The 20,720-nt window shown below is 34.6% G+C and overlaps 1 protein-coding gene across 16 annotated transcripts; it reads left to right on the top strand.

Annotated features, from left to right (window-relative positions):
* Positions 1–6,101: 6,101 nt before the first annotated feature.
* On the top strand, positions 6,102–19,648 carry LOC130591641 (ADP-ribosylation factor GTPase-activating protein AGD3-like). 16 transcript variants are annotated; one of them, XR_008969618.1, is made up of 7 exons: positions 6,102–6,408; positions 6,484–6,552; positions 7,142–7,322; positions 7,420–7,451; positions 7,661–7,773; positions 14,518–15,096; positions 15,189–15,660. XR_008969618.1 is itself a non-coding variant. In XM_057395221.1 (3 exons), the coding sequence occupies exons 1-3, from the start codon at positions 7,652–7,654 to the stop codon at positions 8,593–8,595; spliced, it is 231 nt and encodes a 76-aa protein (XP_057251204.1). In that variant the 5' UTR covers positions 7,458–7,651; the 3' UTR covers positions 8,596–8,804. The 16 variants fall into 16 exon arrangements, 2 of the variants coding, with proteins under 2 accessions (XP_057251204.1, XP_057251203.1); XR_008969611.1 differs by lacking the exons at positions 14,518–15,096; positions 15,189–15,660 and adding exons at positions 6,766–7,006; positions 8,533–8,804 and having other exon boundaries at positions 6,119–6,408; XR_008969621.1 differs by lacking the exons at positions 14,518–15,096; positions 15,189–15,660 and adding exons at positions 7,856–7,901; positions 8,533–8,804 and having other exon boundaries at positions 6,119–6,408; positions 7,673–7,773.
* The last annotated feature ends 1,072 nt before the right edge of the window (positions 19,649–20,720 follow it).

The raw sequence follows: 20,720 nt of genomic DNA on the forward strand, positions 1-20,720 counted from the left end.
TTTCATAAAAGGGAGCTAGGCGGATGTCCGCTATACCATTTTGTTGTGGTGTATAAGTTGCGGTTATTTCATGTATAATACCCATCGATTGAGAATAATTTGGGTCATAATATTCACCACCTTTATCGGTTCTAAATCGTTTAACTTTGTTATTTAGTTGCAATTCAACTTCATTTTTATAGATCTTAAACTTATCAAGATAGTCAAGTATACATAACAAAAACGTAAATTATCATCAATAAAATAATAAATGTTATCATGTACTTCTTGATACTCAAGGAAGGAGTGCTATGAAAATCACATAAATCACTATGCACTAAATCAAGCAATTACGCATCTTTTTCACATTATTTTGTAAAGATTTCCTTGTTATCTTTGTTAACATGCATGTTCTACACTTCTCTATACTTGGATCAGAAGAGAGAATCAAATCATGTTTATACATGAGTTTAACTTTTTATAGTTAACATGACCAAGTCTATTATGTCATATAGAAGAATTATCATTAACAACAAAGCAATTTTCTTCGAAATCCTTAGTCTTAATATACCATTGCAAAGATAACCAAGTCCTATAATTATACCACCCTTAGACAATATGAATTCATCCGGTTCAAACACCATCTTAAAACCTAATCGATTCAAGGTAGCACCGGACACTAAGTTTCTCCTAAGTTCTGGAGCATACAACACATATCTTAAAATAAGAGTATTTCCAGAACTAAAAACTAATTCTACTTGTCCTACACCTAGAACCTTATCCGTAAAGAACTTCTCATTGTCAACCTCCTTAAAGGTCTTGAATAGAGAGTGCTCCTTGCATACATGTCTTGGTGCTCCCGAATCGGTCCACCATGGATAATCATCTTGTACACAAAATATTTTAGAAATCATCATACACACAAAATTCATATTTGAATCAATTGAAACTTGTGTATACATACCTTCTTTGGCATGGGCTTGGCTAGACTCACCATTCCCACTATTCTTTTTGTTCACTTTCTTCTTTCAAATAGTATAATCCTTCTTGAAGTGACGAGGCTTACCACATTCGCAACAACCTCGTTGAGCACCTACACCATACTTAGACTTCTTTCCATTATTTCCTTTGGTGAAATTGTTATCCCTCTTCTTAGGATTAGAAGACTCATTTGAATTATTTTCCTCAACCACGTTAACGGTGGAAGAATTAGGATTAATATCCTTTTGTCCATCTTGGACCCCAATGCACTCTTCAATCCGAAGATGAGCGCACAATTGTTCAACATTCATATCATCCTTTTTATGTTTTAAAGAGTTTCTAACATCCTTCCAACTTAGCTTGGTGGTAATTGTAAATTATAGAAGAAATAATAAAAGTCTCATCCATAACAATGTTGCTTAAAACTCCCTAAGATTCTTTGAATTTCATGAAATTGCTCCATCAACAGCCTAGAGTCTACCATTTTAAAGGCATTAAAATTACTAACAAGGAATTTCTTATTAGAAGCATCTTCGGCCATATACTTACTTTCTAGTTCATCCCAAAGAATCTTAGCAGATTCAACATATTGATAAATATCAAAAAAAAACATTGGACATGTCGTACAGGATGTGACCATGGGTCCATGACATATGTAATCATCGTTCTCTCATTTGTTTCTCTGCCTAGTTGCTTCAACAATTTCGTTCTCCACTTCCTCGAGCTTGGGAGTGCTTAGAACATACGCCACACCTAGAGAATGAAGTAAGGAGGAAATGCATCTTCTTTTGCTATATTCTAAAGCAACACCTTCAAACTTGCCAAGTTTGTGAAGATTTGCACACATTTCAAGGACTGTAACCATCTTGTAAGTATTACTTTTAGATTATTATTGGGAAAACTACAAATATCAAGGATCACAAGATGAACACAATTATCTAAGCGTGATACACTTTTCCATAAGTAATATTCCGACCCTATACGTATAGCACGAATTACACATAATTCACCTTTGACATATAAAGAAGAAACAATACATGCTAATTATGGCACTATCAAGAGGAAATGAGTTTGTGAGATTTGCAAATGGTGAAGAATTTCACATTTGATTTTGAATGTTGTGCAAAATATGTGAGAGAGCATATTTCAACATCACTTCATCATATGAGAAATCTCATGTATATATACTCGTTGATTACTTTAGAAACCGAAGCAAAATGCATCGTCACAATTAACCGTCAGACCAACATGAATCAACGCGAGATCAGGAACAAGTCACGAGGCGTGATGAGCATTGCGTGTCGCGAGCTGGGTTTAACGCATAACTTCAGTCATGCAATGCAGTAAACCTTGCGTGCAAACATACGACAACTCATATAACATATTGTACCTTGTACATCGTTTGAATCTCGACACCATAACCAAACAATTCAAACAAACATATCATGAATTAAACCTCACTCTATACTCTAAATCTCCAACACTATTTCCCTCACGGGTTAAGAGCTTTAAAGATATCATTTTTTATATTTTTTTTCTAGCTAAATTCATCCCAATTATTCTGTCATAAATTCATCCTCACGTTGTCATAAATTTAATTCAACATCATGTGTTATATGATCCCTTCCGCCTCTCTATGGTCAAGGAAGCTTCCCATCATGATTGATCAAAGCTCCATCTGCACAGTCAATGTCTCATATTAATTGAGCAAATGGCAGAGCATACTGATGACTGATCCCTTCTTGATCCTAAATAAGGATATTTATATGGGCCGTTTCATGGGCTAGGCTGCATTGAGAATCTAATCTTTTACCACAATTATGCCAGCTGCGGAAAAACCATTCGGCAATCAAGCTCTAATGCCAATTATCTGACAAAAACTATTTTAGGTTAATGAATTGGCTACAAGAGAAGTAAGCCCACTCCAATCCAAGGAGTCAATATATTAGACTATAAGCCCACTACAAGAGACTAAGCCCACTCCAATCCAAAGAGCCATACATCTCATACTATAGTCTCATTACAATATTACTATAAGATTCTTTTTGGGGTTCTTTTGTAATGGACTCATGTATAGGCTATATTCTTTTGGATTGAGCTGAATTGAATTGCAAATTAACTGAATTGAAGTGAATGAAAACTGTAATTGAACTGAACTGAAATTGAATATGTTTGAATTGAAGTGAACGGAATTTTTATTAATTCAGCGTAAAAAAACAGAACCTTAAGTATAACATTGTGAATCGATAATTTTCAGTGTTTGCGATACCTCTATGGTTCTTTGTATTAATATATAGTCTCATAACAATTCACACCCCTTTCCAATCCCATTATTTCGAAACACAGTCGCATCACAATCAACGTTCACCATATTGGCTGGCGGAGGACTCTCCCTAGTTCGTTCTTGGCTGGAAACATAAACCGCGTAGACCTAACTCGTAACCTTATATTAAAATTATTAAAAGAGACGGTCTATTTTTAATATAAAAGTAGACCTAGTCACTAAATGGATTAAACAAGAAATTAACTTAGTAACTATTGGGTTAATTCTCTTTTTAATATTGAGCTTACCATTGCTTAATTTTAATTTAAAAGTAGGCGGTCTTTTATAAGACAAACTCAACCTTATATATGGTCTGCCACATACTTGCAGGCTTGCAGCCAACCAAACTAAATTCACCATTTTATCGTATTAGATATATAGTTTCTTTTGAGCACCAAAAATGGGGAAAAAAGGTAGTTTTTTTTTTTTTTAAAAGGTAGTTTTAATCGAGCAGTTAATACAAATTTCTCTTTGGCACTAGCGTTTTATGTAGTGGGTAGTGGTTAGACAAAATCAAAACGCTACTTAAGAAAATTATGAGTGGCTGGTAAGATAGTGGTTGCACTAGTGGGTAACGGTTGGAGTAGATTATAGTTAGCGGTTGTAGAACGTTACCACAAGCAACATTTGAGATTTATAGGTGGCGGTCTAGTAATAAATAAATACTATATAATAGATAGAGTTGTTGACCAATGTTTTTTATTTCTTTTTCCTTGTACGGTTTATTAATGGTTTTATTTTATGGCAATTCATTATTTTTTCTTTACAATAACAGGGATGTATTAAGTATTTGTTTTAAATAAAAGATATAACTAATATTTCACAATATATTATACTTCTCATTCCACAAGCATTTTAGTTAAAATAGGTAATATATTTTTTTAGGGTTGAATATTATCGTAATTTTTTTTTCTTTGAGTAGTTAAAAAATCATATACTACTGTTAGTGTAAGTTCTTTGGAAAAATAAATATTGAATTTAATTGTTGAACGAACATATGAAATTATTGTAGTTCATTTCATATTTGAATTTATGTCATTTATTGTCTTTTACAATGTCGACAACTACTTTTGTCAAACACTTCTAATTAAACAACTACTTTAATCGCTAATCACTAACAGCTACTAGTAGACAGCTAGCTACCACAACAGCTAAGAACTACTAAAAACGCTAGTTTTGCTAAACATATAGTTAGAGTGGAAGTTAGACAAATTTTAAGGGCCATTAGTTAATAATATTTATACATCTACTTAAAAAGTATTGCAAGATATAATATATATATTGAAGTATTTCCCTCCATGTTGTTTTACTTGTTACATTTTTCTATAAGGCATAATAACATTTACTCTACATATAAGTGCAAAAAAGGTTACATACTACTCTCTTTATCCCATTACTAATAAAAAATAGAATTTTTTGTCAGAAATTACCTTATAAGTGACGTTTTTTGTGAAAAAGTATCTTATAAAAAAATTATTGTGAAAAATTACCTTTTACCATATATTTTTTTATTGCGATAAAACCTTATACCGGATTCTGGGAGTTGACCACAAACTCCGGCGTTGGCTAATTAAGTTACATGATTATTTAATCCCAAAAAAATCTTAAAAAAAAAAAAGAAAAATTCCCCTCTCCCCCCCCCCCAAATTCCTTTCTTTCTTCTCCTTCTTATTCTTTTGGTTCTCCAATTCAATTCTTAGGCCTTCAATCAGTAACAAAACTTGCAGAATTAGAGAGTTCATAAGGAAAAAAGGCCAATGAGAGAAATTTGAATTGAAGGAGAGAGAAAGAATTTGAATGGAAGATAACCCAGAAAAAGTGCCAGTTTGGATGGAAGTGAAACTGTTTAAATTATGCCCAGAAAGTAATTGTTTTGAAGAGAGAGAGTGTGTGTGGTGAGTTGAGAAACAGATTGAGAACCAAGATTTATGGAGGTTACTTAGTTGTCAATATTATAATAGTTGCATATGCACGCGATGCGTGCGTCTATAATCTTATGTAGTTATATACAATGGACATGTTTTTTTTTTATCTAAAATTATTTTAATAGTGATGTAAATTTTTGAGGTTCTTTTGTAGATGTTATTATCTTTTTAAATTAAAGGTGAAAGATTTTAAACTGTTCAATACCGTCACTATAAAATTTGATCGATAATTTAATAATTTTCTTTTCAGCGACTTTAGTATAATTCTTTAACAATTATAAATGTTAATAAACCATATTATGTGAACTTTGTAAATATGAAATATTATGTTATCACGATATATTGCTAACTTTTTTTGTTTGAAGATTCTAATGGATTTCGTGAATTGATTGTGTCAATCTAGTTTTTGAAGTTATTAATGGTATTAGATATTTCATTTTTGACCTACTCATATGACAAGTTTCATTGATTCTCATTTTTCAATTTTTTTTTAAAAGAAAAATATTATTTTAAATTATTAGAGGGTATTTTAGTCATTTCCAAAAAAGGACACGACACCTCCTCCCTTGACTTATATAATAGAGATTTATGCCTTTTCAAGAGCATAACTCTGCGGAAGAATCCCACCTAGAAGGGGGAGTTGAGAAAGTTTTTAAGAGGCCATCAATGACGTATTTGTCATCATCGGAACTCGCGAAGAGGAGGAGTTGAGAAAGCTTTTAAGAGGTCATTAATGACGGATTTGTCATCTGCAAAACTCATTAAAAGGAGGAGACAGAAAATGAAGATCCACAAGCTCATGGTTATTGTAGTTCTTGTTCTTTCCATTTGATAAGAATCAGGTTTTCTTGATGAAAATTGAAGATAGTAGGGGAAAAAAAGGAAGGGCCGTGCTGGAAGAGCTGCAGTTAACAAGAAAACGCAGCCCTTCTTACTGTAAGAAGGGCTGCGGTTTTTGGCTAACCACAACCCTATTAATGAAGGGCTGCGTTTTTGGGCTAACCGTAGTCCTTGAGCCTTTTAAAAAATCTATTCGCCCTAAACTCTCTACGTTTCCCCCTCGTATCACCCGCATAGCTGAGACTTGAGAGCCTTTCTCTCTCTCTCTCCTCCCATCTCCTCTCTTTAATGGATGGGAGATACGACGATGATGTAGCACTCTCCGAATTTCTTGCTCCTTTAGTGGATTATACTCCCACCGTAATCTTTTTCCTTTTTCTTTTAATTTTTCCTTTTCCTTTTTTCAGTTTCTTACGAGATTTCTTCTTTGTATAGATTCTTGATGAATTGGTGGAACATTACCTCGCCAAAAGCGGTTTCCAATGTCCTGATGTTCGATTGTAGGTATTTCTTCTCTAATTTTTTTGCCAATTCTTTGTTTTTAGGCTGAGATTTTGAGTTGTTTTAGAAATATTTACGATTTCTGAGTCGGAATTTCATTTAGTAATCTTGTTACATCGTGAATTGCATTATTTAGAAGTGTAATGTCTATGAATTTTATGTTTTGTGTAAAATTCCTGTGTTTGCTTTGTGTTTAATGTTCAATTCACTGTTTAGATCTCGTTTCTTCATGAAAATCAAACTTCAACCAGTATATATCAAGGGAAAGTAGGCACCTAGTTTCTTAATCATAGGTCTCAAGTCTTAATGGCCTAAGCTTCGAACTGATATCGATGTTCGAACTCTTTATCTCTACTCCTTCATCTTCGTCTTCTTCACTCATCATCATATCGCTCCAATTTATTGGGATTCTGGTTGTTCGATATTCAAAAGAGGTCTTCAAATGTTTAATTTTTTGGTAATTACTTCCATGTTTCTTCTATTTAGTTCTTATTTTTTCTTTTCGTTCTTGTTTCTTCTATTTTGTTTTCAACTCTAAGTTTATTTCGTTAATTTTTCATGTTGTTCAACGCTTTTTGGCATGGTTTAATAGGTGGTGATGTTTTATTCGTGAGATTTTACGGCTGAGTTGAGGGCAAGGAAATGGTGTCGAAGGAATTGTTGACAGAAGTAATGTAACCGTTCTCATTATCTAGGTTCTTCAATTACATCAGATTCGTAAATTGTATGTCATCTTCATCTCCGAATTTGTTCTCAATTTGAATGAAATTCAGGTATTTCTTTATCTTATTTCAAGTTATAAATTTTAGGTCTTTTTGATTTCCTCAAGTGGAGCCTGGTGTTCTTATTGCTTTTGTTTCCATGATTCAGGGGGGTAATGATCTCAAGCGCATTCGCTTCAGGTATACTTTCGATTTTGATTTTTTGTTGTTGTTTTTGGTTTTGATTTGATTTTGGTTTTTTGTTGTTGTTTTTGGTTTTGGAATAGTTATTACATTTTCTCTACTGTTACTTATGATATTTCTTCAGCTGCATTCACTGATAAAATTGTTGTTGTTTTTGGTTTTGGCTCCATCTTGCTTGTGAATATTCCAACATCGGCATGTTGGAGATCCTCCTGCAGTATGGTGCAAATGTAAAGACTTCGGACACTAGAGGTCAGCCACCGCTTCATCGATGTATTCTGAAAGGAAAGGCATCAGCAGCTAGGTTACCTCTCACAAGGTAACTTCCATTTTCTTTCTTTATTAGCTGTTTTGATGTCTTTATAATTCATTGCTAGATAATATTTTTTGTGACCTGTCAGCTTAAGCAAGTTTATCTCCACCTATGTCCTAAGAGCATGTACAATGGTGAGCCACAATGGTGAGCCACAATGGTGATTTATCCCACTACGCTCTCTCTTGTACTCTTTTCTTATACCCCACTACGTATTTTTTTTCTCCTACTCAAATATAGATTAATTAAATCGTCAATTTTTTTTTTTGAGGGGAAATTAAATCGTCAATTAGTATTCCCTCCGTCCCTTAATGTTTACCACATATCCTAATTTGGGTTGTCCTTTAAAGGCTGCCATTTCTATTGGGTAAATTGTGACCACTTTGTCTCTTTGATTATGTGAAAATGAACAAAATCTCCTACCAATGCAGAGCTGTTGAGGCAAGCAAGAAATCATATTGGGCAAGCTTTAGATAGAGGGAGTAGCATTTAGCAATATCAGGCCTTAGAGGGATCACTAAGTTATCTTGGTTTCACCGTTTCTTAATAGCATTTTTAAGTACTTCTGCTTCTTGCAGCACAGAAGTTGAAAAGATAAATTATGCACTACTGAAAAATATGATATTGTTCCTTGGGGGACATCTAGTAAATGTGTGCTTCTATTTATGTGAATGCTGTGAAAAAGTGTAACATTTGCAACCTGTGCTAAATCTCGATGTTTTAGCATTCTGACTGATGTGTATAATATGTTGAATCACATATCAGGGGTGCATATGTTTGATGGTAGAATATCAAAATCAGTTGCAGTGGCATCTAGAAATATGTTGAGCTAGTCCTAGATCTTTGAACAATTTCAGTATAGGCAGTTGTGTTGTGTCGTGTGTACATTATATTTTTCTCCTTTCTTTCTTTTTATTTCTAATTTTTTCTAGAGGTGTAGCTTGAGCGTTGTGCTTTCTTGTATCTAATTTGAGATTGAAAGGAAACAAAAAACACAAAAAAAACAGTAAATGAGAAGTGAGCATTTTGCAGTGGTATTCATATGTTTCCCATCAACTAAGCTCTCTTCTGTTCCCATAAAATACTTAAAATCGCCCAAATTTATGTATGAATGGACTATTATGTCCTTGTGTGTTTTTTACCAATATTATTTTACCAACACTTTACTTTATCATTTAAATTTTTACTGTATTTCTAAATTCAACTCACTTTTCTCTAAACCCTAAAATTAGCACCACTTATTGACATTGGCGATCTTCCACCAAACCTAGCCAAACGTCATTAATTAATATGGGAAATGTCGTCGTCTTCGTCTGCTCAGGTAATTTTTTTTGATGCTTACAAAATAACAAATGTGTGGCCAGAAGGATCACCCCATGAGCCCAACATCTGGTCAGGACGTTAGATCCATAGGACGAACGTGTGGCCAGAACGTTCGACCCATGGACCTAACGTCCTGGGCAGACGTTGGACCCATGGGGCGATCATTCTGGCCACACGTTCGACCCATGGGGCCAACATCCTGACCAGACGTTGGTTCAATGGGGCGCTCCAATGGCCAAACCTGTATGATGTTATATTCAATTAGTTATTAAATATTTAATAATAAACTTATATTAAAATTAATTTGGTTAAAATAACATTTAAATATTCTGATTTTTTTATTTGTTTTGAATATTCTTTTTTTTTTTTAAATTAACAATAATTTTTTTTTTTATGAGCTTGTTAATAATGGGATTAATTATAATCGATATTTCGACAATTGTCCTCAATTTAATACTCGTGATGATGCTGTCGAGTGGTGTAGGAAGATTGCTCTTGAATTCGGTTTTTTTTTTTGTGATAACCAGTCACAAAAAGAGTTATCAATATCTAGATTGTGAATGTGATAAGAAAAAAGAACTTCGTGATTTCAGTTCAGCAATCAGGAGAAAAACGAAAAAAAAACATGTGGTTGTCCATTTCGGTTGCTCCTTGTCCCGATGAAGAACGATTCGTATTGGGTTGTCAAGAGTAAGGCGGAACATGGGTTTCATAATCACCCAATGATGTTATACCCAGAGGGTCATCGACAGATTAGCAGTCTCAGTACCGGTGCGAAGAAGTTAGCTGGAGAACTAATTGCAGCCCATGTGAAACCACGACACATCATGAAAGCCATTGAAGGTGCATTTCCGTCATTGAAGCCTAACATGAGGCACATTTATAATTGTAGAGATTTGTTAAGAAAGGAGAGATCATAAGGCAGAAATGCAGCTCAGGATTTTCTTCATCAGGCTGTTCAAAGCAATTATCTATTTTGGCTTGATTCGGACGAGATGGGTAGGATGACACATACATTCATTGCACACCCGACGTTCGTGAACTTAGTCCGTACGTATCCACATGTGATTCACATTGATGCAACGTACAAGACAAACAAGCACTTGTATCCTTTGGTGGAGATTGCTGGTGTCATACTAACCAACAAGAATTTTCTTATTGCATGGACTTTACTGCAGCATCCAACGTTAACTCTCCCATGCAATAAGAAAATTCTTGTTGGTTGGTGTGACACTAACAATCTCCACCAAAGGATACAAGTACTTGTTTGTCTTGTATGTTGCATCAATATGAATCATATGCGGATACGTACAGACTAAGTTCACGAATGTCGGGTGTGCAATGAATGTATGTGTCATCCTACCCATCTCGTCCGAATCAAGCCAAAATAGATAATTGCTTTGAACAGCCTGATGAAGAAAATCCTGAGCCGCATTTCTGCCTTATGATCTCTCCTTTTTTAACAAATCTCTGCAATTATAAATGTGCCTCATGTTAGGCTTCAATGACGGAAATGCACCTTCAATGGCTTTCATGATGTGTCGTGGTTTCACAAGGGCTGCAATTAGTTCTCCAGCTAACTTCTTCGCACCGAGACTGAGACTGCTAATCTGTCGATGACTCTCTGGGTATAACATCATTGGGTGATTATGAAACCCATGTTCCGCCTTACTCTTGACAACCCAATACGAATCGTTCTTCATCGGGACAAGGAGCAACCGAAATGGACAACCACATGTTTTTTTTCGTTTTTCTCTTGATTGCTGAACTGAAATCACGAAGTTCTTTTTTCTTATCACGTTCACAATCTAGATATTGATAACTCTTTTTGTGACTGGTTATCACAAAAAAAAACCGAATTCAAGAGCAATCTTCCTACACCACTCGACAGCATCATCGCGAGTATTAAATTGAGGACAATTGTCGAAATATCGATTATAATTAATCCCATTATTAACAAGCTCATGAAAAATAAATAAATAAATTATCGTTAATTAAAAAAAAATCAGAATATTCAAAACAAATAAAAAAATCAGAATACATAAACGTTATTTTAACCAAATTAATTTTAATATAAGTCTATTATTAAATATTTAATAACTAATTGAATTTAACATCACGTAGGTTTGGCCATTGGAGCGCCCCCATTGAACCAACATCTGGTCTGGACGTTGGACCCATGGGTCCAACGTCTGGCCAGGATGTTAGGTCCATGGGTCAAACGTTCTGGCCACACGTTTGCCCTATGGATCTAACGTCCTGGCCAGACGTTGGGCTCATCATTTTGGCCACACGTTCGTTATTTTGTAAATGTTAAAAAAAAATAACCTTAGAAGTCGACGGCATTTCTCGTATTAATTAATGGCGTTTGGTTGGGTTTGGTCGAAGATCGACAATGTTAATGAGTGGTGGTAATCTTAGGGTTTAAAGAGAAGTGAGTTGAATTTTGAAATACAGTAAAAATTTGAATGATAAAGTAAAGTGTTAATAAAATAATATTGGTAAAAAACACACAAGGACTTAATAGTCCATTCATACATAAATTTGGGCGATTTTAAGTATTTTATGGGCGACATATAGAAGTTCAGCTCTTGAAAGTGCAATCTCTGTTGCAGGGCGGAGGATAATTTTTTTTCTTTTTCTTTGGATTTTCCTCAATGCCAGACATTTTTTTGTAGAGGTTGATAGTGAATGAAGAAGATGGAAGAGTGAAGGAAAAAAACGGGAAAGTAAATAACGTAGTTCCAAGATGAGAGAGAAGAGGGTAAAAAATCAGAAAACATGAGTAAGGGTAGTAAAGTATATTTATTTGAGAATTTGGGCGATTTTAAGTACTTTAGGGGCGATATTTAACAAACCTCTGTAAGAAACCTCTTTTTTTCGGTTGCAGTTCCATTATATTTTTCTATACGATATGCGACATCTGATATATTTTGGTATAAGATTTTTTTTTCAGAAAAGAAATTATAGGAATTTTACAACTCTATAACCAGTGAGGAGAAGGTTTTGATTTTGTTATAATTTTATCAGTTTGGAATTGATTTTGTGTCAATTTGACATAAAAATGCAAAAAAAAAGGGCTGCGGTTTTGGGCTAAACCCGCAGCCCTTCTATGTTAAAAGGGTTGCGGTTCAGGCCCAAAACTGCAGCCCTTCCATATTGGAACGATTGCGATTTTTAGCCCAAACCGCAGCCCTTCTTTTCTATTGAAAGGCTGCTACGGAGAGGGCTGCTGGCAAAAATCGCAACCCTAGGGCTGTTTTGACCGCAACCCTTCCTTATTTTCCACTAGTAGAAAATGAGGAGGTTTTGAGTACAAAGAAGAAAATAATTTAGTGAATTTCGAGCTTAATCTTTTGTAATTAGCTTTAATTTCATCTACAATGTCCACTATAATTAGCTTTGAATTGAATTCACCTACAATGTCTGTCATTTCATTCAATGATTCACTTGTAGATTAGGTTGAGTTAAGGAGGAACATATTCAGAAGAGGAGAAGAGAGAGAATCGTGGTGAAAGTTGTTTTTTTTTTTTGGGGTGGGGGGGGGGGGGAGGAATTGGGTAAAATGGTGAAGTGGGTCAAAATTAGGAATTTTAGATTTATTAAATGATCACGTGCAAGTCACATGACTAAGTCAACGACGACGTTTGTGGTCAACTCCCATAATTCGGCATAAGGTACTCTTTTGCAACAAAAAACATGATAAAAGATACTTTTTCACAAAAAAATTTATGAGGTACTTTTTCACAGAATCCATCATTTATAAGTTACTTTCTGACAAAAAATCCTAAGAAATTATAAAAATTTGATATCATGAAAGTACACATTGAGGCGATCCTAACAAAATCTTAAATGAGTATGTTTTTTTATACTCTCCGTCCGAGTATACTCTTTACATTTTCCTTTTTTCTAGTCTCAGAATAATCTTTACACTTCTATTTTGGGATATGACCTAATACTATTTTAATTATTCGATCTTTTAACTATTAGCCCACACACTCTCTCTTTCAAATAAAATAATATCACTTTTATTACCTACCAACTCTAACCATGGCCCACATTCTCTTTCCTTAAAATAAAAGAATACTACTTTACTAACTAATAACTCCTATCACATATACTTTTGAATAAAATAACAATTAATAACCAAACAACAACTTATAGTCTAAAAATATGTGTCTTGATATGTGTCAAGAGTATTATGGGACGGGAAAGTATATATTAATGAGTATATTTAGTCAAATATTTTAAAGTTTGACCTTAATAGAGAAACAAACATTATTATAGTACTTGTTATGGGGTAAAATTTCATTCCATGTAGCAATCAATCATTGGCAATAATAAAATTATCCTGCACTGCCACTTGGCAGTAGGCGATTGGTTTGAAAATAGAAGCATGGGTTGCTATCATGGCAGGTTGGTGTGGCAACTCCTAAAATAATGGCAGGTTATTCTTAAAATAGTGGCAAGTGGAGGAAGAGGCAAACATTAAGTCAGTGGTCAAATCAGTTGGCAAATTGTTAAGAAGATCAAGGGAGATCCCTAGAAAGTAGGAACTAACAAGTGCAGCACATTTGACAGATTTTGCTTAAACCGTCATTCTTTCTACAGTTTTTTCACCAGGTACCCCTGTGGTTTTTCAAAATTCATGGGGTACTCCTAATTTTTATTAAATGCCCAGGTACCTTTATTATTTCAGTAAAATGTACGAAATGCCTTTAATGACTAATGGTGTCAAGTTTCCGTTAGTAATTAGGTTTAATTAACCCTTTTAACCCTAATTAAACCCTAATTAACTAATTAAACACTAACCTCTAACCTTACCCTAACCCCATAACTTGAAACCCTAACCCCCAACCACCACCCAACCACCACCACCTCCCTTCCCCTTCCCCCTCCCCCGCCAACCTCCCTCCCCCTCCCCCACCAACCTCTACCCCTAATTAAAAAATCAATGACGAAGATTGAGAGAGAAATTAAGAACATCATCCACGGGGGTGGGGGTGGGGAGGGCGGAATTCGACGGGGGTGGGGAGGGGGAATTTCGACGGGGGTAGGGTGGGGAGGGGGAATTCGACGGTGTGGTGGGGGCTACGAGGGTGGGGGAGGGGTGGGGAAGGTGGTGGTTGGGTTGTTAAGGTTGGAGTGAGGTGTTAGGGTGTTAAGATTAGGGCTTAAGGGTTAGTCATTAAGGGCATTGCGGCATTTTACTAAAATAATAAGGGTACCTGGTGCATTAAAAAAAATCAGGAGGCTATGTTGCAAATCCTGTGAGCCATTGACGAGATGAAGAAGTCCCTGAGAGAAGAGATTATCGTTCAGGGTGTGCAATTCGAAAGGAAAATTGTTACCCTTCGGACCCATATGTTTCTTGTAGCATCAATTATATATGCAACTCTAAGAGGCAACTTTCTCATGAAATGGAAGGGCTCATTCCGGTCAATGAAGATGCCAGATCTGACAATCCACCAAGTCAAGGAGCTCATCTTGGACCTGTGCTAGGATTAGAGGCAAGATGTCAACAATAAGCAAACGATGGAAGCATCTTGGCCAGGCAAAATGTGCAAAATGTCATACCTGCAAATGCAACTGCAAATCCATTATATGAACATCTCAGATAGGTCGAAGAAATGATCCTCAAGATCTCAGGAGTTCCTAAGCCTGTTGAGAAAGCTACCCTGACTAGCTATGAAGATGCCATTGCTCTTGTCGAAATTTCAAAGAGTTTTGTAGTCCCGATCATGAAGCTATATGATGGAAAGATAGATCCCATCGAGCATGTTGCAGCAATATAAACAGAGGATGATTATCATTACAACACCCTACGAGATGCGCAAAGCTTGCATGTGCAATGGATTTGGTTCGACTTTATCAGGTCCTGCCCTTCAATGGTTCAATAATTTACCTAATGGTGTTATTTCTAGTTTTGCATGTTTGGTGGACATGTTCAATCTCCAATTCGCCGGTAGCAGATGCCTTGAGAAGCAAACCAGCGACCTCTACCAGGTTGTCCAAAGGATGTCGAACCATTAAGAGATTACTTCAATCGGTTCAATGGTTCAATAATCTACCTAATGGTGCTATTTTTAGTTTAGCAGGTTTGGTGGACATGTCCAACCTCCAATTTGCTAGTAGTAGATGCCTTGAGAAGCAAACCAGCGACCTCTGCCAGGTTGTCAAAAGGATGACGAACCATCAAGAGATTACCTCAACCGGTTCAATTGTGAGAAGGTTTCCGTCCCAAGATGTGATGCTCCCACAACCATATAAGCTTTCAGAAGAGGTTTGCTCGAAGAATCAGAATTGTACAAGGAGTTGACAAAATACCCTTGTCCGCCATTTGAAGTTGCCTAAGTCAAAGCTCTTACACATATTCAGTTTGAGGAAGATGTCGACACCATATTAGGAGCAATAGAACATGACGGAAACAACGCGCAAATCGCAAGGAGTTGGAATTCAACATACTTGGAAGACCAACGACCTAAGTTTTGACAAGTTGTTTTTGCAAGGTGGCTCAGTGGCAAATAAAAAAAATGCGTCTTTCCATGGCAAATAAAATATGACATTTTCTCGTAGCAAATCAAGTATTCATAAGCAAAAATAATAACATGTTATTTCTGCCTTTTACTTTCACTTCTATTTTTATGCAAATGAATAGCCAGTCCTTTGACTAAATTTGTTATGTGGAAAAATTTCAATGCATGTGGCAATCATTGGCAATAATACAATTATTCTGCACTATTACTTGACAATATAATATTGATTTGCAGATGGACGTACATGTCGCCAATGTGATAGGTTGTTGTCGCAACTCCTAAAATGGTGGCAGGTTCTTAAAATAGTGGCAAGTGGAGGAAGAGGCAAACAGTAAGTCAGTGGTCAAATCAGTTTGCAAATTTTTGAGAAGATCAATGAAAATCCCTAAAAAGTAGAAACTAACAAGTTGCAGAACATTTGACATATTTTGCTTAAACCGTCATTCTTTCTATTATAAATACTCCTATTGTAAACCATACAAAATAGATGAATTTTCTCCTACTCAATCATAACCATAAAAACTCTATTTCAACTCATTCTCTCCATCATTTTTTTTTTTGAAAGAGAAAATTTCATTAATTGAAGGTCAAACGACATCTACAATAGATATTATAGAAAAATAAGATACAATTAAATAAGGTTAAATCAAATTCATCTTCAAAGAAACTAGAATGAACCAGATCGAGGAATACAACGCAGCCCCCTTGTATTTGCTGAATCAAACAGCTATTGAGAAAGTCTATCATTCTGACATAGTTTGGGAAGATCATTCTTGATCGAGCCATGTTAACCGCATCCGAGATTCCAATACCTCCATGTTGAATCTTAAACTTCAGCCAATAAGAACAATTTCTCATACCTAAAAACAACAAAACCATATTCACAACTCCTATAGGGGAGAAGGAGATCTGCACAACAGAGACTAAAAACCCCATAATAGGGTTTGAAGAAATCTCATAAAGAGATACTAATTTATTCAACAAGACAAGAAAATAAAATAAAAACTGAAAAATAAAAGGAAAAAAGGGCCTTACCATGGATGAAATCATCCATGGTAGCCCCTAACTGATGAAGAATGAGTAGGGGAGGCTAGGGTTTTAGAGAGAAAAAGATAGAGGGGGAGGGTTTTTTTTTTTTTTTTAATTTGCCATCTCTTTCTCTCTAAAACTTAACTTGCTCATCCTTCTAATCAACCAAAACTAGTGTACTTGCAGTGCAAATTGATATTATTATAGTGGATTTACTGAACACCGATTCCCATGTGGTTTTTTCCTCATTTAGAGGGTTTAGACATAAAATTGCCTTGTTTCATTTCTTTATCTTTGTACTATACTTCGCCCATTTATTTTGCCAAGTATTGCAACTTAATTATCATACCCCTCTTCAAGCAAATTAGCCTTAGTGTGAAATTTGTCCAAAACATCACTTTCTCTCCTCTTTATCCAATATCGGACAACTCACATGTTTGATGTGAACAAGTATGGAGTTCAACAAGTATTTTTTAGTTCCAATGCAAATTCCGGACTTGTTAGTACTAGTATTTCTAGGTCCCAACTTCTTAATAGAGCACATATACAATATAGCTCTAGCAGTTTCGGGTATGAAATATGGGTCTATTACAAAATTGCTTGGTGCTTGACAAAAAACTGAAAAAGGGAGTATGGTATCTTGCCAAAAACTTCCAATAATACTTACTTCCTCCGTTTCATATGACATGTAACACTTGTACTTTTTATATTACTTACAAATTTCACTTTCACTTTGTGATGGGTTGGACCTACAAAATCATAGGCGTAGATACATTAGCCGGATAATCAACATGTAGGACTAATTATTGGAGAATATTTTTAAATAAGAGCGTTAGATACCTCTACGGCTCTACGTGAAGAAATGTGTAATGGAGAAATTTAGATAAAAATCAGTACTACTAAAATATAAGTATATTGAAGTAGTACATATTGGAATTCTTAAGTACGGTAGTGGGACTCCAATACCAAGCCACTAGCCACCTAAGTAACTTCTCTAATCACCAAGTAGTATTTGGTTTAATGATTTAGTTTGTATCTCACAACCTTGAGGTTGTGGGATCACACTCTACTAGAGGCACTTTAAGGGTGGGGTTTCTCCTTACTAGGGATGGAAATGGATCGGATTCGGGGCGGGTGGAACATCACCCGCATCCACCACCCGCAATTGTTTACTCCACCCGCATCCATCCATCCGTCATCCATCGGGTGAAACGGGTGGATCGGGTGCTAAACGGGTGATGATATCTAGTATATTTTTAAAAGAAATTAGTGACATAATATAAAATAATTATATCAAAAACATAAAATTTAAGTAATTTACATGTAAAATTTAATAATTGGGTAATTAGTTGGGTGTTAAACGGGTGATGTATGAAAAAATTCTCACCCACCACCCACTTTCCATCCATTTAAATTCGGGTTTTCATCCATTTAAAATACCGGGTTAAGCGGGTGATGGATCATCCATCACCCATTTCCATCCTTACTCCTTACCATTCCCACTATTTCTACAGGACCTTGCCTCTAAACCCGGACTAGGTTGACCTGTGTAAGGTTCCTATCCGATTAGGATGCCTTCGTCTTACCTTAATAAAAAAAATCTCTAAAGATTTATACCATGTAGAGAAATAATATGCTACATCCAAGAAATTTTGCTAAAATCTATCATACGAATAGATGAATAACCGAAATGTAATATGAGTAATTGAGTATATGGCTATTCCTGATTCTAACTTGCTAAATTTAAATTTCACATAGGCCTCGTATACGAAAATATAAACTTATTACTAGATCCAATTTTGAGAACAAAAAGAGGGTGTTGGGCAAAAAGAGAGTTTTGGGCAAAAAGAAAGTTGATGACTAGTTCAAAACTCTATGAGTGTGTTTGATAAAGAGCGTTTTGGGGTGAAAACTCTCAAAATGAAAATGCTTCTCTTTGGAGTTTTTCCTTTAGAGGATTAGGCGAGAGAATGTGTAAATGACTTTTTTGCCCATAATTATAATACTAATATTCCTGTTTATATGTCCATAAATGTCACTTTATAAAAACAAAAGGTAATCAACTTTTAGCAATCAGGTTAGTTTTACCAAACACATTTATATCAAAAATTAACCAAATCTACGGTCAAATTTGATAAACAAAAAGATAAAACTCTAGCCGCTAAACCTAAATTCTATTTGTCAAATAAGGTCAAACTTTTTTCAATCCTAGTTTTTGAGATATATGTAAAATATGAAATAGCAATTTAGCCTCAAAGGCCAAAGCCACAAAGAAACGCTTTAGAATAGAGCCAAAAATGAGTTACGGCCCACAACAAACCCATAATTCAGGAATCAAAATCCACCAAAAGATTACAAAAATAAAAAGGCAAGAAATTTGTGGCTAATATCAAATGATTCAAAAAAGACATTATAAATGGAGACAAAAGAGTGCAAACTTTGGTACTATTACTCTGCCAAATCCCATAACCACAACATCAATGGTGTCAACTCAAGCACACATATACGTAATACTTCCAACATTATGTTTTGTCTGTTATAACTCCGTAAGCTGCTGCTCGTTCTCTTCAAATGATTTTATGCAGCCTTCACACTTTGGTCGACTTACAATTATTTTTCCAACTTCTATATTTCGATCAAACTGGATCGGATATCCGATTTTTGGAGTCACAGAAAACACGATTGATTTTTGGTCCTAATTAGTTGCATATTTTTTATCCGTGATACCTAATATAATTGAATCGAAACTGGATTATTTGTATTCAATTTGGGTGAAAAAAATTATTATTGATTTGTCAAATTAACCCATTGAAATTTCTTATTAATTATTCATTCTTTGCTTTTGATAATTTTATGCAAGGCGTTAGGGTAAATTTGCCAATTGGCTCATCAATTTGATATGAAAAACTCTTAATTGGACAATCTCTTAGAGAATAAGATGATTATGTAGATTGTAGTAGTAGAACTATGACTATATATTAACCTAAAAGATATAGCTTAAAAAAGAAAAGATATAGCTTAAAAAATAAAAGATATCTAGCTATAAAACGACATTAACATTATATAATTAATTAATTGACAATGGTCAAACTCTGACGTGTTGAGGTTTTTTTAAAAAAATATCTTTCTATCTTTCAACTTCGAATGCAACTTTTAAAAATATATATCAAATAATTAAGATAGAAAAAAACAAAAATTATTAAAAGAGACGAATTAATTTTAATGTAAAAGTAGACCTAATCACTAAATGAATTAAATTAGTCACCGAATAAAATTAAACTAGTCACTATTGGGCTAATTCTCTTTTTAATATTGGACTTACTATTACCTAATTTTAATTTAAAAATAGACGGTCTCTTATAAGACAAACTCAGAAAAAAATCTCACATTTTGTATACTCGTGAATTTGTTATTATCAAACACAATTTCTCATTCTAAAGTGCTTTTAATTTCTAATATAACTTTTAAAACTTTAACGCATCTAACAACACTTATGCCTATATATCAACGCTAATAAGGTAAAAATATTTAATTTTCAAGATAAGAAAGAAAATAAAGAATCGGATTAGATATGGACATCTGAACTTTAGACAAATGTGACTTAATTTTTATCTAAAATTATGCACAAATAATTGGATCATATATCCAAAAGTTAGGGTGATTAAATTAGTTGTTGGGTCCGAACGACGATCGGATAATGAAACAGATAAAAAGTATGTTTAGTATAGATTGGGATTGACATTTTGTCACAAGCAAAAGTCATAGTTTAATGGTAGAATCATTAAACTACATAATAAGAGGTCGCGGGTTCAAAAAAACTTTATACAAATTTTAATATATTTTACTAGAACCTAAACTTTGAGACTATTAATAAATATTTATGGTTTTATTTCTAGGAGATATAGTTTTGTGGTCTGAAACTACTTCTTGCCAATGTAAGTCAACAAGTCATATAACCATGTACATTGCTTGGTCTGGTGACCAACTAAACTAGTTGACATTCACACGATCTACATTACTGATTAGAGGGACATTTTTAGTGATTATTTAAAACCACTATAAAAA

The sequence above is a fragment of the Beta vulgaris genome, chromosome 5 (assembly GCF_026745355.1).
Source record: "Beta vulgaris subsp. vulgaris cultivar EL10 chromosome 5, EL10.2, whole genome shotgun sequence".
In the NCBI taxonomy this organism is placed as follows: Eukaryota; Viridiplantae; Streptophyta; class Magnoliopsida; order Caryophyllales; family Amaranthaceae; genus Beta; species Beta vulgaris.

Coding starts and splice junctions, on each gene's coding strand:
- LOC130591641 (XM_057395220.1), top strand. CDS start 7,652: ATGTTGGAGATCCTCCTGCAGTATGGTGCAAATGTAAAGACTTCGGAC. Junction 7,774..7,855: donor GCTAGGTTACCTCTCACAAG/GTAACTTCCATT, acceptor GTGACCTGTCAG/CTTAAGCAAGTTTATCTCCA. Junction 7,915..8,198: donor TACAATGGTGAGCCACAATG/GTGAGCCACAAT, acceptor CTACCAATGCAG/AGCTGTTGAGGCAAGCAAGA.